This window comes from Wasmannia auropunctata, unplaced genomic scaffold, assembly GCF_000956235.1.
Source record: "Wasmannia auropunctata unplaced genomic scaffold, wasmannia.A_1.0 LD336076.1, whole genome shotgun sequence".
NCBI classification, from domain to species: domain Eukaryota; kingdom Metazoa; phylum Arthropoda; class Insecta; order Hymenoptera; family Formicidae; genus Wasmannia; species Wasmannia auropunctata.
Window position 1 is genome coordinate 2221165 of NW_012026814.1, and position 26735 is coordinate 2247899.

Genomic DNA, 26735 nt, shown 5'->3' on the forward strand with positions numbered 1-26735 from the left:
TTTTTCTGTTGAATGTGTATTTTGTTGAATTTTAGTATATGGTGGTTTTTGAAATCACTGAAGTCAAAATTAAAAAAAAATCAAAATGACAAAATAATATGGTGGCCAAATTAAGAAAAATTTAACTATACTTTTTTTACGTATAAAATTAAAGTGATTGAAGTTCTTGAATCCCCGCGATATACCGAAAAAATAAATCAGTAGTTGGAAGTGAAAGAAGTATTTATTGTAATTAAATTCTGATTTCAAAAATTTATATCTGAATTTACGTTCGTTTCATTCAATGCTTCACTCGCTCTTTCGAACAATACACAATCTAGCTATTTGCTATTTTTGTTATCTCCCGTATTGTTTTTTTACCGTTTTTTTTGGGCTTTAATCATTTCTAAATTCATTAATTTACCTCATCTGTACATATACGTAAAGTTTTATTAAAATCAAAATTTAACTTGTCATTTTAATTGCTATATTGGATCTGCTACTTAAAATTTGTTAATTTTGAATAGGAATTTTAAATCAGCGACCTCAAAGATTATTACAGAGAGTTTTAAGACATGTACATTATCATTTTCTCTCCATCTTTTGTAAAAAAAAAAGATGTTAGTTTCGACTGGTCTTTTGCTTATAATTTATTGTCAATGCAAATAATATTTATTGTTAGTACGTTAGTATACATTTGTGTTATGTATACATGTGAATCTTAGGAACATAATGACACTAAGGTTGCGTTCGAGGAGCGCGTCATCAGCGCTGTTGGCGTCATTCTTTCTTATGTTTAACGAACGAAATAAATAAAATGACATAATAACGCTGACAGCGCGACTGATTTCCCGAATACGCAGTTCACGTATATTACACGAAGAATAACCAGTAACTAAACCAAATTGTGAAATTAATCAAAATGATAAAAAAAGAATGAAGGATTCCAAAACGTACTCTCGGTACACCTGGTCCCGGTCCATCCCGACGGGCATCGACAGTGGCCGTCGTTCGATCTGCATTTACCGCCGTTCTGACACTTGCAATGCTGCGTGCAATTCACGCCGTACGTACCCTCCGTGCAGGGCGTTTGACAGTACTCGCCTTGCCAGCCAGGTCGGCACTGGCATACACCTGATTAGGAAATACATCTCGATGTGACAAAAGAATCATTCGAGTATTCAAATGTTTGCACATTTCAAGAACACTCGCTTACCTGTTACGTGATGACATTCCCCGCCGTTTTTACAGTGGCAGTGATTCGCGCAGTTTAGCCCGTAACGATTGGGCGGGCACGGATGTTCGCAGGTGAGACCCAGGTATCCCGGACGGCAGACGTACTCGCCGGTGACGTGATCGCAGGTCATATTTCCTGAGGGAAGAAATGACAAATGCTGAAGAATTTTTTTGTCATAATAACATAGACGAATTCTTTCTATTAAAAAAAAATTATCTTTATCACTATGTTAATTTTTTACGATACCGTTTTGTACTACATATAAAAATTCGTTGCAATATTATTATCCCTTTCACCAATTGTTATCCCGTTCACTTGAACCAAATGTATAAATAAACCAGCAATTAATACAAGTACTTGGCGAAGTGCTCGATAAAATGATAAAAGCGATTGGTGACAAAGAGCGAAAATGAAGTGTTATATCTACCGTTTGCGTCAGCGTTTGCGTAAGCGGCGATCAAACTATTTCTTAACTTCGAATCAGCTGTACCGCGAAGTACGCAAGAGAGACTCCACATCCAAGCGTGTTATCTACATCGGACGTTACAATGCCACCACAAGCAGGCCCATCAAAAGATCTTATAATTTTATCCAATTTCTCCTCTTTTATTTATAATTTCCCGATTGTAACATATACCGAAATGTGTATCACGACAAATGATTAAATTTAAATTTAACTTACATGAATATATCGTTCCGTGAGAGAAATCGACCGAGCGTTTAGATTTATGCATTGTGAAACTGGGAGATTATTAAAATATATAATTATGAGAAAAAGAATTACATAAATTGCATTCAGGATTACATTGTTAAACAATAACGCAATCTGTCTACAAGGTACAACAACTATCTTTACATTGTCTACGAAACACAATGAATCTGTCCAAAAAAAAAATCCATGCGAGAATTTAGTGTGTTACGACACGCTCAAACGATCGTCATGCGTCTACATCATGGATATTTAGAGGCTTCTTTACCGTTCATCTTCTTCGGGCACCTCTCCCTGCATCCCAGCCCGTACCATCCTTCCTTGCAGGGCTGCGAGCAATTGGGGCCCTCCCAACCCCTGGCGCAGACGCAACTTCCGGTCGTGGGATCACACGAACTATTGTTCATGCATTCGCAATGCGAGTGACAATCCTCGCCGTAAAGACCCTCCGGGCACTTTGTTTCGCATCGTATTCCTGTTTTGACGTTAAAGCAAAAACCCGTCTCGAGAAACGACGTCTCTTCGCTTGAACTGCCATTAATAGCAGACGTTTTTTTTTACGCTTCTTTTACCGTTTCTTCTTACTCTTTATATCGCTATTGTTAGATACCGACAATGTATGCGATGCAGAAATTATACGTCTGTAATAATCTTTTTCACGATCGCGCTTGTAACAATAAATAATTTTGTTTTTCTTGGCTCAACAATGGACTTCGAGATTATCTCGGCGTGCAAAGTTTACGAATCGATCGAGAACGCGGGAATAGATTCAACAAACCTCGCCATTCTGGCTTGCAGACGCAATACCCGGTAGCGGAGTTGCATTCCACGGTGTTTTCGTCGACACAGTCGCAAGTCTGATTGCATCCATGTCCGAAGAAGCCCTTTTTACAACGCTCCTGACACAGCTCGCCGGTGAAACCAGCCGCACACGTGCACGTGCCTGCGTGTTTATGTGTGTGTGTGTATAGATAAAATAAAACGCGTGTTCTGGGTGCGCAAGTGCTGATAAGGTAAAGGATTTAAAAGTATAGAAATTCGCGGATATTCTTTGTACATTTTCTTTTTTAAACGATATGAAAATTTTACCAGCCCTTATTATCGCGAAGACTCGAACCGGTAGGGTCACGCTCACGTGAATCGTCTTACCATTTTGCGGGTTACAGGCCGCATTGTTAAAGCACTTGCATTTGCCCTCGCAATCCTTGCCATAGGACTTGTCGTCGCACGGACGATCGCACAAGACACCGACCCATCCTGGCAAAATGTCACAGAGACGTATAATCTGCGTGTCGTACTTACCGATGTCGAATATCTTCTTCATCGGAAATACACATAGCAAGACTTTAATAAATAATTCTACTAAGGTTCTACAGACGAGCAATGTGGAAAACAGTATGAGAACTGTTAAAAGAAGCAACATCAACCATGCAGAAATATTATGCAGAATAATTGAGAAATAATATTGGTGAGACTTCAAAGAAAGAATAAATATAATTAAGAATAGAAAAATTTTGAATGAATCTAAAAGTTTTGTATGGTTCGCAGACATTGATTATTTTTCCTTTCTCGTAAATGCATCTAAGAAGATCTCCCTTAACCGAGTTCATAGTTACAAGCCGTCAAATGATCGTTCAAGTTGTATAAAATCAAGTTTACCATCCGTGCAGTTGCAGCGTCCGTTCTCAGCCGAGCAGCTGGCGCCGTTCTTGCAGGCGCACTTCTGCGCGCAGTCCTCCCCGAAGGTGTTCGCCGGGCACAGCTCGCCGCAGTCCTTGCCGCGATACCCGGCCGCGCAGATGCAAGTGCCGTCGATCGGCGAGCACTGCGCGTTGTTCTTGCAGTTGCAGCGATTCAGGCAATCCTTGCCGAATGTGTAGAAGGGACACGGCCTGGCGCACGTCTCGCCGTCCCATCCCGTCTTGCAGGAACAATCTCCGGTCCACGGATGACACAGCTCCGTGTTGTCGTTCTCGCACTCGCAGACCTGCGAATTGCGTAATTAAGTTTAATTTACGTTTAGTCGGGACATCGTGAAAGTGGCTCCAGAAGAGCGGTTTTCCAAGAAGATCGCGACTCACCTTCGCACAGTTGGGACCGTACAGATCGTTCTCGCAGACTCGTTTGTTGCACGTTTCGCCCGTCCAACCTGGACCGCATACACAGGTGCCGTTAGTGGGATCGCATGTAGCGCCGTTTTCACAGGTGCAGTTGCTCGTGCAGTTCAGGCCAAACGTGCCCTCGGGACAGATCTTCAGACACTGTTCGAACACGTTGAAGAGAAAAGAGAATATTAATTATTTCGATTTTAAAGTCGCGATTTTAACGCAATGAATCAGAATAATCGACTTTCACGTACTTTGTCGTCGTAATAACCCGGTTTGCACTGGCACTTGCCCGTAATGTGATGGCAACTGCCTTCGTTGTAGCAATCGCAGGTTCGAGAGCAGTTGTTGCCCCAGAAACCCTCCGGGCATCGATTCGCGCAGACTGAGCCCTTTAATAAATATCATATTGGCATGTAAAATTTATACATGTGTATCGCAGAATACGATTGCGCGAAATTCTCACGTACCGTCCAGCCGGTCGTACAGTAGCACTCGCCGGTCTTGGGGTTGCAGGATCCGCCGTTCTGACAACGGCACTCCGACTTGCATTCCTCGCCGTGCTTGCCCATCGGACACACATCGTCGCATCTGTACAATACAATAGGGATCATCAATGATCGTTAACGATCGACACGATTTTTCCACGAAAAAATTCTTCTTAGAATTCTTCATATAATTTTTCAATATTTCTATATAAATTTCAGTATTTTAGCAAATTTCTCAGATTTTTTTGTGACAAATTGAAACACTTTTTAGAAGTGCTGAGAAAATCTAACTTTTCTACAATTCTTAATATATGTGAATTCTAAAATATTCTAAGATTGTTACGTTAATTTTCAAAGAAAACTTTTTAAATCATATAAGAAGGTTTAAGATATTTTTTCAAAACTCTTCATAAATGGAAAATATGAAAAATTATTAAAAATATTATGAGATATTCTGAGAATTTTTTTGACTAGAGTTATTAACTGCTCTTGTTGACTAGCTATTTCTTTTAGAACAAAAATGTTCGAAAGGTTATTTTTCTTTTAGGAAATCTCTCGAAATACATGTAAAAGCAGATATTTCCAAGCAGTAAATGTAAACAAGAGCATAAATACGATAAATGCTGACGACACTCCCGGTAATCTACAACGAAATTAGGAACTCACAACGGTCCGGTGTAACCAGAGGCGCAATGACATTCGCCAGAGATGTGATGGCAGCTTCCACCGTTTCTGCAACGGCACTCCTCGGCGCAATCCTGCCCGTAGCGGTTCGGCAGACACTTCTGATCGCAGTACACGCCGGTCCAGCCCTTGGTACACATGCACTTGCCGTCGAACGGATCGCACGTGGCCCCGTTCCGGCACTTGCAATCCATCTCGCAATCTCTGCCCCATTTATTCACCTGGCACACTGTTCACATGCGAGAGTTAAAAATAAACTACCTCATGTATGTGTCGCTTAAACGAACTTTTTATCTTCGTTGGGAAGTCACCGTGTGCTTTTTCATCAGTTTTTTTAAATAATTCTCGATCGTATAATATTCCAGCAAAAAACTCAACGTAATTTTTTGGTAGAAATATGTATACAGTGCCGGCCAAAAATTTGGAAACACTTTAAAAAAATTGACATTTTTAGAATTATTTATAAAAATACAACAATGTAATTTTTTTTACAATAATTCTTCAGATCCAATAATATTATTTCATACAACGAAAAGCGTAGTTTGTTTTTGTTTCTATAGTTGTGCGTCATTATAGTTTATCTGCATTTCTGTCGGTATTTCCAAACATTTGGCCTGGAGTGTATTTACGTTAAACCTTCGTGAGACTTGCGCATTCCTAATTTTTTTCTTCCTAAACGCGAGGTGTCATTATCGTCAAACTAAATGTACAACGTCTTTAGGAGACGTTTTCGTTATCTCATACACATACGATATATCTCTCTTATCTGAATGTGTTACTTAGCACGTTATTACTCATGGGCATGACAGAGCTGTTGCGTCGCAGGGCGTAAAGACGTGTAATAAAAGGGTACTCGAGTCGCCGGACGAGATTGCCGTCCCCGCCGTTATTGTTAGTCGAATAGAAAGAAATGAGGCCGAAGATGCACTCACTGTAGTCGCATAACGGGCCGCCGTATCCCGACTCGCATTTGCAGACGTCAGGCGCGATACAGGTACCGTGGCGGCAATCCTTCGAGCAGACTGGAATGCAACGATCGCCGCTCGTGGTCGGCGTATAGCCTTTGCAGCATTCCTCCACCGGCCTTTGTTTCACCAATTCCTGCAAGAAACCGCGGGCAATTACCGGACCGATTCGTGCCGTTACACCGTTAATCATTATTTCACCGCAGTGTTTTTTTTCTCCGAGCTTTACTATCGTGACGCGACATTAAAGCAGGAAACGTAAAATATAGATCTTGGACCCCTTCGTGAAATTAGAAAGTATGTCGCGGAGACGCAGATTAGATAACCGACCTGTTCCTTGTAGACTGTACGGTAGACAACTTTGTATTTGGAACATCTCGGTGGGAAGCTGAAGCACCATGTGTTCTCTCGCACGGTGTAGGGTTGCTGCTCGGACACTTTCACTGTTATCGTATACCTGAAAAAATTCTCGTAAGTTCCACGGACGGTGTATGGTACGCGTTTAATGCTTTAAGATCTAGTGATACATATACATATGTACCAGTGTCTTAAAAAATCGTATCTATTTGGTAGATATTAAAGTATTCAGTCCAACAAGAGCCTGTTTTGTTAAAGAAAACTGTTTAAAGTTTAACTGAAAAATATTGTAATAAATGCAATATAAAAAATTATTTATACATAAGTAAGATTGGAAAATTCTCGGACTAACTAATTAAGGTTCGATACGTAATATTACTTTTGTATTGCGCGTAGTTTTCAAGCTTTTCATATTTCAGTGATATGAGAAATAGCTGTTGATTAATATTTGGAATGATTTTTACACCACAATTAAAGGTATTATTAATTTCATATTGTAAATTATTGACTGTTCTACGATTTATTAATATTTGAGAGAGATTGAGGTGATTATTTATTCAATATTTTCTAAAAATAATAAAAAATATAATTAAGGAGAAATAAAAAGAAAATAAACATGGATTTGAGATCAGAGAAGAAAGTTATTAATTGTGAATGAGCTTTATTTTCTCTCGCAAATGAGATGAAAAATCACCCAGGACAATTATTCCCGGGTCAACGATCAACTCGGTGCGAATGTAAATTCGCGATAAATTATTAGTTCAATTCTCGTGTGCTTACGTGTCCTGTCGGGTGCATATGTTTGGTCCCTCGAGGGCCGACGTCGCTCCCATCGAAATTATCGCGGCGGCGGCCGCGACCAGCCAGACTGCAGCAGACCCCATTCCGGCTGATCGATACAACTTTGAACTTCGTGTGCGAAACATCGCTATCGCCGTCCCATCGCGCGTTATCGCCGGCTGCTCGCGATCAAATCTCCCGCGTTTCGTGCAAAACGGCACCCGCGGATCGTGGCGGTTTTTTCGATCAGCGTTCGAATAGCAGCACGAGGGAGGTCAGATCCGTCTCCAGAAATCTGAAAGTAAAATGCGCCGCGTCGACGCGTTGTTAGCGTGTGTGCGATGTACGTGTGTATGTCGCAACGGCGCGCGATTTACCTCGCGAATTACCAACGACTGCAAAATGTACGCGAGTATATACCCGACACGCGATTCCTCGCGCACATCGTCGCCGCGCGGTGGCTATCGCACGTATATAGGAACGCTGCAGCGCATTCTACTGGACCTTACAACGCGCCTTTTAATCGCTCGGTCCGAGCACACAGGAAACCTACTGTCGCTCGAACTTTATACTCTGCACCGTCCGTTAATGAATCACAGCGAAGCCACTTCGCCACTTGCGGATCTTGATTCGACGTTAAATAAAGACTCGCGCGCCGAGTCGGGTTTCCGCTGTCGCGGGGTTGAACGCTATCGGATTCTCCGCTGTGTAACTTTAATGCGCTGCCATGATACTCGCTGATAACCAGCACTATCGAAGTTTCGCATAACACTTGTAAAAGATAAACATCATCCAATATTTTAAATCAAACAAAAATTTGTATAGGCTCTAAAGAACAAAAATATGATGGAGATAATAAAAAAGGGCTGACAGACCGAGCTGGTTTCGTTCGTGCTAATAAATATTTTAAATTAAGTAAGTAATTAAGATTAATGACATAGTAATAGCATAATAAAGTCGGTAGACGCTTCGACTTTTAATAACGTTCGTTTTTAGTGTTCTAATCGAGCGAAATAATCAAATTAAATATGTACGTTAAAATGCTAGATGTCGATACAAATTTGGAAATGCAACGTATAGTAAACCGATTAATACATCGATACATAAACAGCAATTTCGTCAAATTGCTCTTCATGTGTTATAAATTGTGGTCCAAACAATTGTGGTATATATAATAAAAGCTTCCATAATTGGTTGTCAAATTAGAAATCAAGTGATCGTTATGTACATATTGATAAAGAATGAATGACTAAATTGGATGAGTAATCGATGAAATGTGCTATCAAATAACAGGAATTACAAATCATGATAAAAAGACAATAAGTAAACAAAAAATATCCTATTTATAAATGTCCATAAATGGAAATTTTTTAAGCCAGAAATAGCTAGATAACAACATTAGAGTAAAACGTGTTCAAAACAGTATGATGTATGAGGTCATAGACTCGCTTAAGTAATATTTTATCACTATACACTTATGATAATGAAAATTCTATCCTATCGTGCACAACAAAATACACGCACAAAAGTCTCGTTGAGCAGGTAACGTATGATCAATAGTGAAAATTTTTTACGTGTTTAAACGTTTATAAAAAATAAGCAGCCAATATAAAATAGAATTTTTAGTGATATGAGTAACTAGATAATAATGTGAAGTAAAATATGCTCTATTCAACACGGGATCCGTGTGAATACAATTCTATTTTAATCATATGTGTATTACAGAACGTTTTACCATTATAATTTTGTGATAATGAAAATTCCACTGCACTGTGACGAACACGGTACGAAGAACAAGACGCACACAATTCCTCACGCAACGTTAATAAACGTGTTTATTAAACGTTCCATTGTTCGAATAAGAATGCGACAGCTCTATCGATCCGTGCGCTCTACATCGATTTGATAACGCGCGAAGAATGTATAATCGCTCCCTTGCGTGTCCCCGCGATATCGCAACCATGCAGAGGAATTCTTCATCATCGAGAATGCGAGTTTCTAACATAGGCTTCGAATGGGGTGTATAATTTCGTCGAACGAGGACGCGTATCGGTATCGCTGCGGATTTCGCTCGGAATACATATCGACGAGAGTTGCAGTTTTCGTCGATGAGCACAGAATTCCGCGAAGCCGGCCCGGTGAAAACCGGAGCGAAATTTCTCAATCGCGTGCCTTTATTACGACCGGAAATTGTGCCTGGCGAATCGAGTAAAGTACATGAATCAGAGGCTGCGCACGTGTCGAACATACGGTTCGCCTCACGGTTTTCGAGTCATATGACGTGACTCGTACGCTATGATTCACGTCGCAAGTCTAGGCGGCTCCCGCACTCAACGGCGACCGGAAGTGCCGTAACGTTACACCGATTAGAGCGATGCTCCAAGACGAATTTAATCGGCCGACCGCAACCGCGCGCGTCTCTCTGACGAAAACCTCGCGTCATTAGCACATTAGTGCTCTCTCTCTCTCACTTTTCCCCTCTCTCTCATTTCCCTTTCTTTTTGATATAACACGAGGGAACGGAATAAAACCACGCGATTTGTTACATCGCGCGGTAATTGTCCGCTCTCGCAGATTTTCATTCTGATAATTATTATAATCGGACTATGCATCCGCGCGGTGACTTTTTCTGGAGTGCGTGACACGCCCGGAAGAGACGCGGTTTTTCTCGGAGACGCGCGCGAGACGATACGGTTTCCTCCTCCGCGATACAAATCCCTCAACATTGTCGTCGTCGTTGTTGTCCTAATTAACGTCGGACGACGAGCAAACGAGCACACGTGTAACAGCGGGTAACTTTCGTGTCACCGACCAGTTGCGGCATTCTCGTACCTAAGCGAGACAACTGGCGAAAGAGGTGAACGTAACGTGAGTGATTGTTCGGAGGCAGACGAGACACAGATGCACACACATCCACCGAGAACAGAGCGGCCGTGTGCGTACATTCACGTACACGCGCATATGTGAATTCACGAGACCCATCTAATCGTGCGAGTCGCGTAACAGCCAGACCGTGGCTGATAGACGGAGTGATCGCACGAGTCTAAAATAACGATGTACGATAATGAAACGCGATTCTCGCGCCGATGCGTATACTCTTTTATTCACGCCCGCTATTTGCCTCGTGCCTTTTTTTTCAGAGCAGGAAAACTTTTTACGAGCGACGGCACGTGACGTAAATTTTCATTGATATCGTAAAACCGATAATATTTTACTTATCTACAGGATGGACCGAATCAGGCTGATACAAATGGAAAGAGGGTGATTCCATAGCTCAAACTAACAAGTTAAAATAATAGAATAAATTTTTCTCGAGTAAGATTTTGTTTTCAAGAAAAAAAAGACTCTGAAAACTTATTCTTGTATTTGAAGAATTAGCAGGGTAGAATGCAAGGGAAAGCTCATTCTAATTTATTCGCATGCAGAATATAATTTTATATACGAAAAAACGGCTAACATTTTGAATAATATTTCGACTAAATAAGCAAATTAATGTGTAAGAAATCAAATTATTCTTTGTCTCACGCAAATTCGCTTGTCTATCTTAAGAGTATCAGCTGATGGAATTAATTAGTTACGTTTAATTATTAATTACGTCAATCAGTCAATTTCACGCGTATTCGATTAACTTTTAAAGTCGTTTATCGATTTGTTTTATTTTATCGGATTTGTAATTTGCATGGTATAATGAGATATTGTAATTTTTCCAAATTACGGTTAAAGTAGAAACTATAGAAAAAAACTTCAGATAACGATATCTTCTTATTCACGTTAATTTTTTCTACTTACATTATGTATTATCTTATCAGTTCGTTCAATATCCTTATATTTATGTTTTAAAAGACAATACATTATCTATAAACAATTTTTGAACAGTTTTTTTCAAAAATAATAAAAACTTAGGCATGTAATTCTAAGATTGTGCTCCGATATTCACTGCAAGTACTGAAAATCTATAATATACGTTACGTGCACTATAGAATATCGGAACGCAGCCTAAGATAGAAAAATTTTATACATATAAATACCTACATTTGGATCTATATTCAATATACAATATATCGATATATTTTCACATTTATTATAAATACCATGGATATTTTCGAGCGTTGCTGAGAATTCGTTCTGCCACTTTCGCGCGACCGAATTCTACCGTGTGCTCGTTCCGCTGCGGCTGCCGAAGGGGGAGCGACCCCTTCGGCTTCGCGCGACCTCGAGGGGGGAGAATTAATTCGTTTACGTAGGAAAAAAAAAGAGTTCACGGACTTTGCGGCGTAGGTGTGCGAGCGTGCGCGCGTGTGTGCGGGCGCGAATCACAGGATGTGGGGCGAGTCCGCGATAAAAACGATACATCGAACTCTCTCTCCGTCCGCGGGATGTGTATCATTCTCTCGGGATCTCTCTTATCCGCTGCGCGAACAAAGGACCAGGCCTGTGGGTATCGGTCGCCTGCAGCGAAAGGACACGAGAGCTGTGATCGCGGAGAAAGCAACATTGAGATCTTGCGGGACAAGGACGTCGTGTTGGGCTGACATTTCATTCGTCGTATTGCTGACTTTTTGAAGCGTGTATTAATACGCTACGGAATGGAGAAGTTTCTCAAATTTTCTAGAAATTTTCGATACATAGATATGTATTCTACAGCCAGTCAATACACTTGGAAAATTTATTGTACGAGAAACGAAATGTTAGCCTTAAATACGGATAGAACAGGAAGAAAACACGCGGATATGCAAGAAACTCGACTCTCAATTTATTCGCAGAATTTTAAGTATTTCACTCGCGCGATAATAATTTTGGAGAAAGTGAAAACTGCTTCTGCTTTCAATTTCCAATTCTGCGAGTATAGTGTAATAATATCGCAGTTGCGAGAAACGTTGAATTTCAAACGTTCTCTTCGAGTGAACTGCCGAACATGTTCTATTATCTTTCGACTCGATTATATCTAGACATAACTTCCTTCCTGCAGAGAAGGAACTGCCTTTTCCCACTGATTTAAAAGCCGGCCGAAGGCATAGACGATTCGGCGTCGTATTTGATAATAATTAATTTGAATACCTCGCGCAAAATAAAATATTGACAATCCGGCCGATGAACTTCTCGGGTTTCTGCAGCTCCTCCTTGCGCTATCTAATCGCATGCGTTCTAACGTTTATACAACTGATAACGCCGTCGTTATCTCATTTCGCGGATTGGCACGATTGTATGATTGGCGCACGAAGACCCGACGTATCAATGAACATGGACGGAAAAAACGGGGCGCGTTCGCACGGTGCAATTAATGCTATATAGACATACCGCAATTAGCGTTATTGCACCGCTTAGCTGATACGGATCTTTGTTACGCGTAAATATAGCGAGACGTCTGGAGGGTATACAATCGCGGAATCGCGCGCTCGGGCGTGAATTAATGAGGATGCGCGACGTCAAACGATGGACCGTATCGCTGGCGCGGACTCGATACGGTAGCAGATTAGATAAATCACCCACGCACACAGACGTGCGTGCCTGCGTGCGTTCCGTTTGCTTCAATTGTCATTGCCGTTCGCCCACTCGTTGCGTATACGTTATCGCATAAATATAAATAAAGCGCACGCGGATCCACCATGTTTGGGAAACGAGAGTCACGATTCGCGGAGTTGTCGCCGTCGTCGTCGTCGTCGTCTCGCGAATCCGAACGTGCGTTTCGCTGAAATGAATCCAGATCCGAGGAAGGGTGTTACGTAAGAGGGAACACGCTTTGTCACGCCGGGGAATTCACACTCGCGAAACAATTTGACTGTGCGCGCGCTTTCTAACGTTACGATAATATAACGCGAAAAGTAGGAAAGTTGCGCAACGATCATTGCCGCGCTACGATTCTAACGCATCGCGGGAGAGCGTAAGCCGGAAGAGGGTCGAAGTGCGTGAGCACTTCGCTTCCGGAGTAGTTCTGGACACGCGCAAGAAGATCACATTTAACTGTGTAAAACACAGTTAAATGTATAAAAATATAACACGCGTATAAATGCGTAAAAAGTGGCTTCGGATTCACACACTTGGAGTGTATGTGCGCTATAACATTCCACTGCCTTCTCCCGAGAAGCCGAGAGGTATAAAGCGCATTGTTTGATAAACACGATAATGCGACTTGTGTAACCGACAAGAATTCCTCTTACATACATTACGTTTAACAACTACACACGTGTTATGTATTCGTTTTATCAACGTTGTGCGCTACACCATTGTCATGTTACGTGTATGTTATTCGAGTTATTAATCACGCGTGAAATAAATCCAACACCAAGTATCCGATGGAGATTGATACCAAGAGAATTTTTATCGCGTCGAATTACGATCGAAACATCGCGAAACGCAATGTGATAACATCCTTTGTCCCTCCTTTCACATAAGTATAGGTTTACTTGTTCTAAATTCTAATATTTTAATATTATATTTTTAATTTTATATTTTAATTCTATTTTAAAATCTAATATGGCCAACAAAAAAAAAACGAATAATATCCATAACAGTAATTTAAATGTGTTCCATTTTTCTCTTCGTCGTTTAATTGCTACGGATTTAAATTGAGTAAAAGATAAAAAAAATTAAGTCACTTTTTCTGACTGAAAAAATTTATCTCTGCAGAGGCCAACGCCGACGAGGACGCGCAGAATTTGTTACCATATGTGAAATGCGGTTTCGTATTCCGACGAAAAGGAGGGATTTCTATCCGTGAGTTGTGTGTGCGTCGCAACCCTTTCGCGGTTGAATAAACTTCGCGACTCTTCCTTATGTAATAACGGAGTATTGCAACAGTGAAAGTCACGCACTAAACGTAACAGGCCCGGTCGAACAGGTGCGGGCACGATGGTATCGCTAAATATATGAAGGAAAAGAGTCGCATATGTGACGTGCCTGCTTACACGCCCCTGCTTAAGCGCACGCCGCGAGGAAGGATAATTATTTTCCAGAGGCCTACTTTCCGTGAAGACTTGCTTCTACACGCACACGCCGCTGATAGCGATAAAAGCGTATATCAATAGGAGAATGCGCACGGCTGACATGCGTGCTCGTGTTTGTGTCGGGACTGATCGGGAACGCAAATAGATGCACGAAATAATCCGTACATCGGTGCATTAATTATGGATGACCCAATTACCGAGGCAGTCCTTTCGCGCGCGTCACGTAATACGCCGGTTTAGAAAACACGAGTCGTGAAATTGTGAAATCAACTATTCAAATCAAATGCTTAAACTGCGATTTCCAACGGTTATCTTGACTGGTTACCATGTCGGAGGTAAAACGCATTATTTGCACGAAGGTACTTACGCCGGTACTCTGGCTTGTTATTTAGCGAAGAGGAGACGTGCAATTCCGTTTCCGCAATTATCGATCGATTCAACCCCTTTGCACTTGTAATCCCCTTCTCGCGGCTCTTTCTTCGACAGTCGAGCGATCCGTCACACGGAGTTCACGTTTTCGATTCGATTCAATTGTTTCGGGATCGCCCGTCAAAAGGCGTCGATCTGAAGAAGCAAATTTACATCGTCGGAAAATACACTGGGAAAGAAAATTTATTCGTTAATTTGACTAAATTAATGTAGTCCAGTTAACGACTAAATTTCTTTTCTCTGTGTGTTTTCGACGATGTAAATTTGCTTCTTAGTCAAGCTAACGACTAAATTAATTTAGTCAAGTGTTTCTTCAAATGTTTAGTCAAGTGTTTTTATTTCGCGTCTATTTTTTTCGCGTTGAAGCCTAAGGCCTCTGTTCGCTCTCCACTACTATCCCAGATTATGACGTCAGAAGCGAGAAAATACACACAACAAAAATTCTTGCAAGATATATTTATATAGAAATTTCAACAAAACAACTTAGAATCAATAAAACCGACTTGAAAAATATACCAAAACTGTCTTTTTATTACGTTAAATAATAAATAATCATCTGGAAATGAAATTGTGCATAATCAAAAACGAAATAAGTTATGTTTATAGCTATGACAACTGTCAAATTAATAAATATATAGAAATAAATATGATTTAATTCCTCCACGCTATCAAGAGGATAGTTTCCAAGATATTTTATGAGTATTCTATTGATTGCAAGTGCTGTTTTATTGAAAAATTTTTCTATTTAAATATATTTTGCAAGATTATTTTCTCGCTTCTGACAATTCGAGGTAGTAGCAGTGAGCGAACAGGAGCCTTATAAATACGTTCTCCAATAAAGACGGACTAATTTAGTCAAGTTAACGACTTTGTTTTTCGTCAGTACAAAACGTGCATAAAACGGCATTAAGTCTTACATTAAGAAAAAGAAGGCAAGTTCGAATTACGCTTACAAAGAATGGAGGCCTCCTCAAATTACACGCTGTCGTCGGCGATGAACTTTGGAGGAGAAACTCTAGACATTGAACGTGATCCTCAATTAGATAAATAGGTATTCAACGCTAAGCGTACCGTGGACAATGAGGAGAGGCGAGAGTACAAAATGGTCTCGATATATGTATAGTATAAGGCCGTCGTCTGAGTCGACTTACGCGGAAAGCGTTCCGCGAAATTGAGACTTCGCGCGACGTCGGCGATACACGGAACAGTAATTGAACGTATTTATAATACGTGAAAATGGCCTTGGACGGGCGAGAGTCGGCGCGACGGCGACGACGGCTTCGTACCGCGTTGTCATTCCCGGAAAATCCAGTCACCGTGTGACACGCGCGTAGGCACTTAATTACCCGCGCGCGTTGTTCGTACCGTGGCACGGCGCGTCCGCTTTCAAATCGCTTCTGTCTTTTCCGAATCCACCGTCCCATTCGCCGGAAGTGCCCGTTCGCGTCGTCGACGGAAATTCGGGTCGCGTGCGCGGAGACGTCGATTCCGCGAATTCGTCCCCGCGATGACGTCCCGGCCGCGTAAGTTTCCCATCGGGTCGCGAGGATCGCCATTACCATGTTAATTAAACATCAAAGCGACGTTTCCGGATATCAGCAATCCGGTGAATCATCGCGAATCGCGATCGAATTCAATTCCAAGTGAATGAGAAAAAAAGTATTCTTTATTGTTTGCAGGCGCTGATAGCGTCAACTTTTGAGAAGTGATGACAGAGGTACGTTTCTAAAATTTGCGTTTGGGAATTTGTGATCTTCGAACGCCCCAAATTTCCCTCCTTCCTTCCCTTTAAAGAAGAAACGATAAGTAAATAATTAACATTCTTAATATCTGTTAAACTACTAAATATCTCCCTGGTAGAAATTTCAAACATTTTTTGAGCAGTTATTAGCTGTATTATAATAACTTCTGTCTAATAATTGAGAAGTAAAACTTTAGAATCCCAATTCAGATTTAATGCTTTGCTTGCAGTTATTTTACTGCACACAAAAGATGCGCAAAATCTGAATTCACTTACTGAACAAAAACGCGACAATAAATAAACTTCAATTGATTAATAAGCAAATCTGCTGCTCACGAAATTGGCAGTTTTGTTCTTACAGTGATATAATACAATATAATATTTCGTATTTTGTAAATAAAAATCTATCAAGTTCTTGATAGATTTTCCGACGCAGTATTGTTACCTTTAATGGACATAGTAATACTAGACAGTAATTGGATAAGCGTCTAAGAAGAATGTATACATTTCTACCAAGGCTGTTAAATTATTTTTACTAAATATATCTATCATATTATTTTTAATATCTATATATTAAACTGTTAACCGTTAAATTACCCATTTAGGAACCAGAGCAAATAATTAAAAAACAGAACATTTATTTTTATAAAATCACTTTACAGCTTTTCTCTGAAAATATTTTTTTTTGCGGCGCTTCGACTCCTCTAGGACTCCAATGCAAAAAGCCCGTATATAATAATCGCGCCACTGATTACGAGATGACGCGCTAGTCCTCTCCGATCTGCGCACGTCCGAAGCCGAACGGTATCGCGATATCAAAAATAAACATTCCTATCGCGTCCGGCGTCATTCATGTCCGTACACTTGCGAGAGTATCGAAGAGGGACTCCGCCTGCATTCATCCGGCGCGGCGGTTATATTACAGTTGACCGCATGCGGGTAGAATAACGCGGTTCTCTGTGTGTCCACGCTGCAGCCTCCATTCCCCTCGCGCTCTCACGGCCTTCGTCATTCTCTCTCACCACCCCCCCCTCTCCCGCCCCGCCGTCGCCCTCACCCTCTGTCCCCCTTTCCCGCGACAATGACGTAGCGTCGTACTCTTTGCGGCGACGACGTGAGCGACGGCAAACCATGCTCTTTCACGTATATACACTCCGTATTCCGTTTTACGCTGTCACGCGGAGGCCGAGATAGCTCCGGCCGAAGTCGGAGTATTTAAATGGGACGCGCGCGCGCGAGAGAGAGAGAGAGAGAGAGGATGCTCCTCTCCGATGGGACACTCGCGCGGCTTTGTCTCCGACTTCGTCATTGTGCCTGCACCTTCGCGTACGTACAATTACTTATTCGCCGTATACGGCGCGTAGGACGCGCAGTTTTAATTCAGTAACAAAAGCCGTACGGAAGGCTATCGAGTAAACATGAATCATCGCTTGGATGCTGCATTACCGCGAACTCTGCGGTCGGGATAAACATATGGAGTTCGAGCGTGTAGATAACGAAAAATAATATACGATATGTACTGAATGACTCATAGCCCGGCGCGGACGCATCGTAACCGGAAGAGAATGATCAACGACCAATCCGCTAACACCGGTCAATCTTATCCACGTTTGCTCTTCGAACGCTTTTTGGGAGCTTGTGAAGTCTGTAGTGTCAACTCTTAAAGCAAATTGCGCACTTAGAGGAGCGCACTGAGTGCCGGACCGAAGATTTTCGAAAGTTTCTGACGCGAAACTAACCGTGTCTTTTGTATTCATATTTAACATATATTTTCCGATTATACACGATTTTGTACTTACACTTTTAATTCGACATTGATATATTATTACGGCCGACTCAAACCCGTATTGGAAATGGAGCACGAGATTGTCACCTTTCCGGTTTTCGGCTGGAGACTTTTTAAACGGCTCTTCGACAGACGGAAGATATATTCGGCTGACCATCCTGAATTTTAATTACCTTTTCTTAAAAAGGTAGTGTAGCCACCTCTTTAGTTTTCGGTCGAAGAGACTCCGAACACCATCTTCGGTAGATTAAAAAAAATTTTCAAAAAATCTCCGACAGCACACAGAGAGAATATTCTTTTAAAATTTACCCTGAAAATTTTGTTAATCGTGGAACAACATAATATTTTGACAAATTTTACTGTACACTACAATAAATTTGTTGTAGTATATATTTAAAAAAATAATAAAAATCATATAAAATTCGTCAAAATACCATGTTGTCCTACGATTAACATAATTTTCAGGGGAAATTTTAAAATAAAATTCTCTCAGAACCAAATCTGATAATGGTCTTTTTAGAGAAAGCATTAAAAGAAATTAAAAGAAAATAACAATACAGGCAGCAATCGATTCCAGATAGAAGGATTATTGATTTCCGGCAAAAAACTAATCGGAAGGTGATCGCAGATACCGTAATCGAGAGCCATTGAAAACAAGAACTCTTAAAGAAGATAAAATGTGTAGGGAAGCGCTACGTATTACTGAAGATGTTAGCCAAATTAGAGATTCCCGTATAATGAGGAAGGAATGCGCGCTCGCAACATCCTGTGTTTTTGTTCCTGCTCTTCTCGCAGAAGCTTTCATTAGCTTAATTCACATTCCGCGCTCATATTTCGCAGAAATCGCGATGTTTTCGTATCGGAAAAAAAAAACAGAAAAACACCTGGGCTCGTTATTGTTATGACAGCCGATCTTATCGGGGTGACGCGATACCGCTCGATAACATCGGCGCGACATTGCCTCTCGACATTTTTATTCCCACATTTTTATACTCTTAAATTCGACGCGATCGGAGGAAAAAACGATGTACATACAATGCCCCCTCCCCGCCAAAAAATCGAGCCGAGCAAAAACTCAAAAGATGAATTCGCGACGACGGTCTCTCGCGTATGCGAGGCAGAGTTTCAGCGTGTACAATCGCGACGACGAAAATAGAAGTGATTACTGGGCGTGGGATCAAAAATAGCTCGCGCGACGAAGATCGAGAGACTCGTCCTGCGAGCCAAACAAATCTGCTTTCGCAATGTTGTTGTCCGGTGGAAGGCCGGCACGAGGTTTGCAGCGCCGGTGACGTTCAGGTAAGAGCCGAACGCACCTACGGACCCGAGGTAACGGACCTTCGAGTCGAAGGAGCGAGAGGAAAACCGGTCGCGGCGCTCGGTCGAATTTTTACGCCGGCCGCGACGCACGTACAGCTCCGCTCGGTCGCGTAAAGTGAGCCTCTCCACCGTCACGGAATAGTCGCGCGATTGCGCGGCATACGCGGGAGAGGAGAGAGCCAAGGACTCCGCCGGTGGCAGGCACAGTCGTGCACCGCGTGTAAAGCCGCTCATTCATGAGAATCATAAGCGTCCCTCGACGAACGGCGGTCCCGCGCCTGTAATCCGTGACGTGAAGAAAGGTTTAGCTCGGGCGGAGAAAAATTCCAGAAATGCGAAGACGAGTTGACGACGATCGCGGCGCATGTAAATGCCTGAAGGACGTGATTCGTCCTTGAACAAATTTTTCTCCTCTGCGTCCTGTATCAATCTCAAGTATAGCATGAAACATCTCGACAATATTGCAGCAATGCTACCTGAGATCCTGCGAAATCATCCTAATCTTGGCGATGGTTTCAGACATAAGTTTTTTTCGTGGCTAAAGGGACAATCATCCCCAACAAGGGATAAGTCACGTACAGTTGCCGTCGACATCAGAAGAGTCGTCGAGTGCGGACCGAAAATTTTTGAAAGTTCCGACTAACCATCCTTTGTCAAATATATGAATATTTTCTGACCATACAGAGATTTTTTTTCACGTTTTGCTAAATTCGACTCTTGGTTGTTATTGGCCGAATTAAATTCGGAAAAGGGATAATCGCGGAGAATCTTTTTGTTTTTCAGCTTTCTCTTTAACGGTATCCTATACTCTTGCAGAAATTTAATACTGGAAAAATAATTATTTATTTTGAGCACGGATCTAACAGTTAGTGTTTTCAATACTCAAATAATATATATAATTACTAAAATAATAGGGCCAAATAATTACTTACATTGAGTATTAAAAGCACCAAGTTAATAATGCTTTAATACACAAAATAAGTGAATTATTTGGCCTTTCTACGAGAGCGCGAAATAGTAACTCAGAGTAGTTTCCCGTTATCTTTTTTCTGCAACGACACGAGATATGAGAGAACAAAATAAACGTGTTTGAGGCACGTATGTACGTCTTTCAGATACCAAACGACGACGTCCGCGCGTCGCACGCGTCACGCGGCTCGTTCGTCGATCGCGCCGGTGAAAGCTATACAATTAGCGTGCTCAGCTGCAACGTAATCGCGAATTCTGCTTATAGGCCGCTCGCAACAACAACGCGATCAACTGTGCACTAAAACCGACATTTTCTCCCCCCTGAAACGCATGACGCATCAATAACTTCGAGTCGCGACGCGTATACGCGCGTACTCCGTTAAACGCTTTTCTCGTCGTCACGTTCTAACGCGGTCGAGCGGAGCAAAAACTGGGCCGCGCCAGCTGGATGAAGCTCCATTACACGCTCCGGCAAACGCATCGCATTCGGAGCAATCGAAGCTGTCGCGGAACTCGGAGAGAGAAGTAGGCGCTTCCTCGTCATCTCGCGCGGGTAATTGGATCAACCGCGCGCGCGGGGGCGCGAGAGAACGCCGGAATCGTCGCGTGTCTCTCTTGATCTTAGCGTGCTGCGACACACAGCGACCTGCGGTCGCCGACAGACAGACCGAGCGATGTCTTGCATAATGCGCTCATGTTTTTACCATGTTTTCTCGCGTACACGGGGCCCCAACGGGCCTGTTCCTCGTCGCCGCACTGGACCGCACTGAAGTGACGTTTTCTCTCGCTCTCGCCAAACTTCAAAATATACCACATATGTATGTCCATTTTATTTTAAGTACAACGCGTGCACGGCTAGTCCGACTAACGAGAAACAGACCAGCACGTTCCCGCGAGATACGCCTGCGAGATTTGTAGGATAAAAATAAAGATAAATGATATCTGACTTGATCGGACCTTGTCTGACCTGGTCGCGCGCGATCCCCGCGTGGATCTCTCCGGCCGTCCAACGGCGGTTCTCTTCTGAAGAATTCCGTCCACTTCTGGGTCGGTCAACCACGGCGGCACGCAGGAGAGACGTAGATCCCCATCCGCGTGACGGATCGACGCACACTGGCACCGCACGTTTTTTTTCTTTTTTACGCCACCGGCGTCGAAATTGCGCGCATGCAAAAAACGTATCGGAGCGCGAGGGGATCGATTCTATTACTCACTTTCTACCTCTCATTCTCCGACGACGCGACGCGAGCTGCGTGCCGGAGCACAGCGAGGCGGGTTGGAACGGCGGTGGAAGGGCCTTTTATTTTCTTTACGTGTAAACAGTGCGTGGAGAGCACGGCCGCGCGTTCCCGCCGCGATGCCTTTCATTCAACTGAAGCGGGACTGGTGCGCGGACCCGCAGGCATCCGGCCGGTCGCCAGGCCGTCAGTGCGTCTCACGTCTCGCACCGATCGCCCCGCTCTTTCCGTAAAGCGAATCCGCCAGGCCGGGCGAGTGCGAGAGGACGCATGCGCGCGCCCGGCTCGGTTAACGAGGGAGCGCGAACTTTCAATGTTCGTCGCTCTCGTTGAAGTCTTGTGTCCACGATGCTAGAAATCGGTCCGAGATCGGTCGAACGAAGAGAGAATTGACTAATCGCATTGAGGTCAATTGGCCGAATTGTTCAAATGCGATCGGTCAATTCTCTCTCCGACCGAGATTTTAGTATTGTGATTTCTAGCGTCGTGGACATAAGGGCTTTATACATAGACGACGGATAGGGGACAGACAAAATATAATAAATTGTGAGTGAATACCTGAGATATAATAATTGGGTCTGTTTTTTTTGTTGAACTTCTTTCCTCTTTTTTTCTCTTCACTATTAAAAAAAAGAGACGAGATGAACGACGCAAGCTCAGCTAAAAAGAATAGGGCTCTTGTTAATAATAATTAAAATATGTACGGCGCATAAATGTACAAAATTATAAAAACTTGGCTGTTTAGATCTGAATTCTTTCGTTTATCTAATACAAAAAGATTGACTCACCGTTTGTTTTTAATATAAGTAGTTTTTAACATTCACACTTCACTTTTATCGATAAATGCGCATTTGGCATAGTTTACATTATATAAACTGTAGAATCTCAGAAGTGAATGAACGTATTTATTAATAAAAGTGAGGTATGAATGCGTATTTCACCTTCTCCTGTTAGAACAGAGTCATAATAATGTGCTTGAACAGTCACCAGTGTAAATATCATTCTTCTTGCAGAACAATTGCTTAAGAGATATTGAAGGAGGAAATCTGCTTTTCACTTTACTCTTCAAAATTACTAACAATGACTTGATGATATTTAAATCAGGCACTGACCAGGAAAGATATTGAAGTTTTGGAGAACAGAGAGCGATTTTAGAAAATAGAGTGAGAAGCAAATTTCCTTCTTAAGCATCATCTATATGAGTAATTGAAAGATATTCTGCTAAGTGAATAATACATTCCATTGATGACTATGCAAGCATTGTACGACTCTATTTTGACACGAATAGAATCTGTATTGAAAGCAAAGGGCGAACTAGCCTCTTATTAGTAAAACAAAGTAGTATACTTCTCAGGTAATCACATTAATTTGTTCATTCCCTATGTTTTTTCTTAAACGCCTCAATAAATCGTCTTAAAGACTACGAGCATATCGATAATATTGCTGTACAAAACATATTTATTTAATAATTTATGAAGATGCGCATACACAGCGTACAACATACAAGCTCTAGCGTTCTTGCGGTATCGCTACTTGGCGAGAGGTCGCGTTCGATTTTCTAAATTTTATGTACAATCACACCTTTCGTTTAGCGATCGTCGGATGAAAAACAGTACGGATGGAATTACACGGAATGGATCAGAATTATTCTGTTTTCCCTAGAAAACACAATAGAAGTACGATTCCGATCGAAATCCGTTCCGAAGAATTCCGCAATACCGGGATCGTTTACTACAAGCGACGAGCGCCATGCGTTTCGCTCGACACGGCACGCGCTGTTCGATGGCGAATCTCCTGAAAATATTTCGCCATCGAAATAAAAATCTGTGCCTTTCTCCCTCTTTCTTCTTTTTTAATCGCAAGCCGATGTCGAGAGAAACTTGAGACGCGATTAGAATATGTACGGCGCATAAACATACAAAGTTAAAAAGACCTGAATATTCAGATCCAATTTCTTTCGTTTACCTAATACAAGCTTTGCACTCTCTCTCTCTCTCTCTCCTTTTTTCTCTACATGCAATGTTGTTCGCATTCTGTCAAAAATATTCTATGTACAAAGATGAGGTGCGTGCTATATGAAAAAAGAATGTACAATTTCACAAAACGAGGATCCGTAGCTCTTTGTCTCGCGTGCGTAAAATGTAGAAAGTCTCACTCGCGTCCGCCAAGATTCTGCATACGAGGAGGAGAGATGGTCCGCCGGAAACTTAACGTATAGGCAGAGAGAATCTGTACAATGCGATGGTAATTAAATATCTACATAGATCCGTGTGTGTGTGTGTGTGTATTACACACACACTGGAATTGAAAATATAGATTCCCCTTTTCTTTCATCACGATGCCTTCCCTGCCACGAATCACTTAAACATCAACAGACGTAATGCACTACTGAGAAAATCTTGACAAATCAATTTTTTTTTAACTATGAAGAGATAATATATCGTACAATTCATTATGATACATGACAAGAATGATCTTTGACTCGAACAGTAGAATCCCGTTATTACCAATACGCAATAATAATAATAATGGGATTCTGCTATTATTAACATCGAATAATACATCTCGTAGTCGGCATCGTATCACCCTGTTTCACAGAACCGATATCGTTATCTAAAATTTCACATAAATGCGTGTAAACGTAGAGATAAGTACTACAACAGTTAAGATGAGAATGTAACTAGAAAAAATGTACAAATAAAGGAACAGATTGATCCTTCGTGATTTTTGTACATTCCCGAATGTGGAGGGGTTAGTCTTGCATGTCTATGTGCGATCTGTACTGTAACCTCAGGGGTGGGTCCCGGAACCTCCATCTCGTCACGTAAACGAACTTCAACGTGTGGTCCTTACCTAGTAATTCGTTATTGCACAAAATGTCGATCTGTGGAGAAACATGGAAACGAATTAATGAATGACAAATGACAAATTATATACGTTCTTTAGCGTTATATCATCGCTAGATATACTTACATCTCTATATTTCTCCATGCCGGTTAGAACCTTTTTGGCGATAAACTTTTTCATATGCGTTATCGTAGCCTGAGCCGAACACCTGATAAATCTCCTCTTCAAGGTCTTCAAACTCGAGTTCGTGCACTCCAAACATACATTAACCTACAAATTTGATTGCGTTAGTTTTAATTCCTGATTGAGTATTCTACTCTTGCGTTTTCCTGATGTTGCGATTACCTGCTCGTCAGTGCGATGATAATCCGACTCCGCGTGCGCATCCGCATTGGCTTTTTCCTCCTCAACTTCTCCGGCGTTGGGCAAAATGTCTTTAGGACAAGGCAAACCTCGAGCTCTGTAAAATTCTCTCTCCCTTTTGGTTTCATCTGAAATAAAAAACATTTCTGTTAAAAAAAGACATTTTTTTGTACAAAAAGAGATCAGAAACTGAAATGAAGGAGTTTTTAAAAGAATCTTTGTGTCTGTTTTGATCCTTTTAAATCTTCCTTAGATTATTGCAAAAACAAGCTTCGAATTTATTGAAATAAACACATAAAAAGAAATAATAAAAATGATAATAAACTCGCCTATAAAATAATGAAAGTAGCCAAGAACGAGAGATGTTGTTATATGTTATTTAAACTAAAATAATGTTTCTTTATTTAACATTAAAAAAAAAAACACTGAACATTTTGATTGCACGGTCCTCATCAGTAGTAATAAAAATTATAAGATTTATATAATTGGTTAAAAAAATGTAATAAATTAAATATAAGTACAATAAAAGAAAAAAAATATACAAATTATAAATCAGAAATAAATATAAATATGAATGAGTAAATATAAAGTTGATAAATTGAATAGATAATAAAAATAGAATTAAAACAAAAAGGCTACGTCAAGGTTGAAAGTGTTATATATATTAAAATTGAAAAAACTGTATAAATTAACATTAAACATATTAAACACATTATTAAAAATAGATCCGTCATACGATTAGAGTAAAAGCGTGCGAGTGATACATTGAAATGAAGCCCTTACTTTCTTGGAGGTCAGGAACTAGTTTGTAGACAATATCTTGCATAGTTCTGTCGAAACTGATGTACTGTAACGGATGCGACTGATGTATGACAATTTGGCATGTCGGACACGTGTGCTTCTCCTCGAGATGCTTCACCAGACAACTCTTGCAGAACGTATGCAAACATTCGGTGACCGTGGTGGCGTCAATCAGGTATCCGCGGCATATCTTGCATGTTATATGACTGTTCAAAGTTTTCAGTTTTATCCTTCTCTCCATGGCATCGATAATCACCATTTAACAGAGAGATATTATCTGCAGTGAACGGATATAACGGCTGCATTAATTAGTCGCGGATATTAATAGCCGAAGGTTACGGGGACGAGGTTGTTGGAACGGGTACGGGTGACCGCGCCTCGAGAAAGGTAGCAGGTTCAGGAAAATGCGAATCGGGCCAGCTCAATCCCGCCGACCCGTCACGGAATGCACGAGAACCGCAGGGTTGCGATTACGGTGCGCCCCAGGTCCAAATGCGTGCGGAAAGTGGGTTATCGTGGGGTCTAACCTCAATCTCGAGCGTGTTCGCACGGTGATGCCCTTGCCCAGCTTCTACTCGTCGCGGCCTTCTGCGGGGTGGACTCGCGAATCCCGCAGCATTCTGGCACCTCGAATCACGGATCACGGCGAGCGACTTGCGGAACTAAGGGAGGTTTCACTAAAAAATCTGCCTTAAAAACAACTCAGTGGCTAAAAACTTTTAATCATACGACAACAAAACGGACTTGAGGCGGACCGATCGCGGTGCCGCCTGGCGTCTAACGGCTCGAACCTGGAAGACGTGAAGCGCCTCTATCTAAATGAAACGTGAATATTGACCTACGTAGCCAATATTCATAATTCCGTAGGTAACGTTCGCGATTTTGCGGTTTGATCAATTTTATTTTGATTTTCGACTTTGTGATTGATCAATTCGACCAATTATTTCTCGTTAGATTTACTTTGGCATATAAAAAAGATATATCATGTATTCG

The 26735-nt window shown here is 41.6% G+C and overlaps 2 protein-coding genes across 5 annotated transcripts in view; both read right to left on the bottom strand.

Moving 5' to 3' along the window:
• The window catches only part of LOC105449267 (multiple epidermal growth factor-like domains protein 10), a 24790-nt gene extending 2866 nt beyond the window's left edge, over window positions 1-21924 (bottom strand). The window contains exons 1-14 of one of the 4 annotated variants that reach the window (XM_011688381.1): window positions 21461-21924; window positions 7305-7599; window positions 6498-6624; window positions 6135-6303; window positions 5185-5431; window positions 4501-4621; window positions 4285-4422; window positions 4007-4186; window positions 3585-3912; window positions 3075-3182; window positions 2704-2868; window positions 2194-2400; window positions 1196-1351; window positions 937-1113 (exon numbers count right to left, since the gene is read on the bottom strand). In XM_011688381.1, the coding sequence (XP_011686683.1) occupies window positions 937-1113; window positions 1196-1351; window positions 2194-2400; window positions 2704-2868; window positions 3075-3182; window positions 3585-3912; window positions 4007-4186; window positions 4285-4422; window positions 4501-4621; window positions 5185-5431; window positions 6135-6303; window positions 6498-6624; window positions 7305-7450 (2269 nt within the window). In that variant the 5' untranslated portion in view covers window positions 7451-7599; window positions 21461-21924. Of the gene's footprint in view, window positions 1-936; window positions 1114-1195; window positions 1352-2193; window positions 2401-2703; window positions 2869-3074; window positions 3183-3584; window positions 3913-4006; window positions 4187-4284; window positions 4423-4500; window positions 4622-5184; window positions 5432-6134; window positions 6304-6497; window positions 6625-7304; window positions 7600-7681; window positions 7789-21450 lie in introns of those variants that run through there. The other 3 variants (XM_011688380.1, XM_011688382.1, XM_011688383.1) reach the window with 3 other exon arrangements.
• Window positions 21925-23171: 1247 nt separating this feature from the next.
• On the bottom strand, window positions 23172-26515 carry LOC105449269 (polycomb group RING finger protein 3). The gene is made up of 5 exons (XM_011688387.1): window positions 26270-26515; window positions 25725-26019; window positions 24924-25069; window positions 24705-24848; window positions 23172-24615 (listed from the first exon to the last, which is right to left on the bottom strand). Exons 2-5 carry the CDS (start codon window positions 25999-26001, stop codon window positions 24484-24486), a joined length of 699 nt encoding a protein of 232 aa, XP_011686689.1. The 5' UTR covers window positions 26002-26019; window positions 26270-26515; the 3' UTR covers window positions 23172-24483.
• Window positions 26516-26735: the final 220 nt, after the last annotated feature.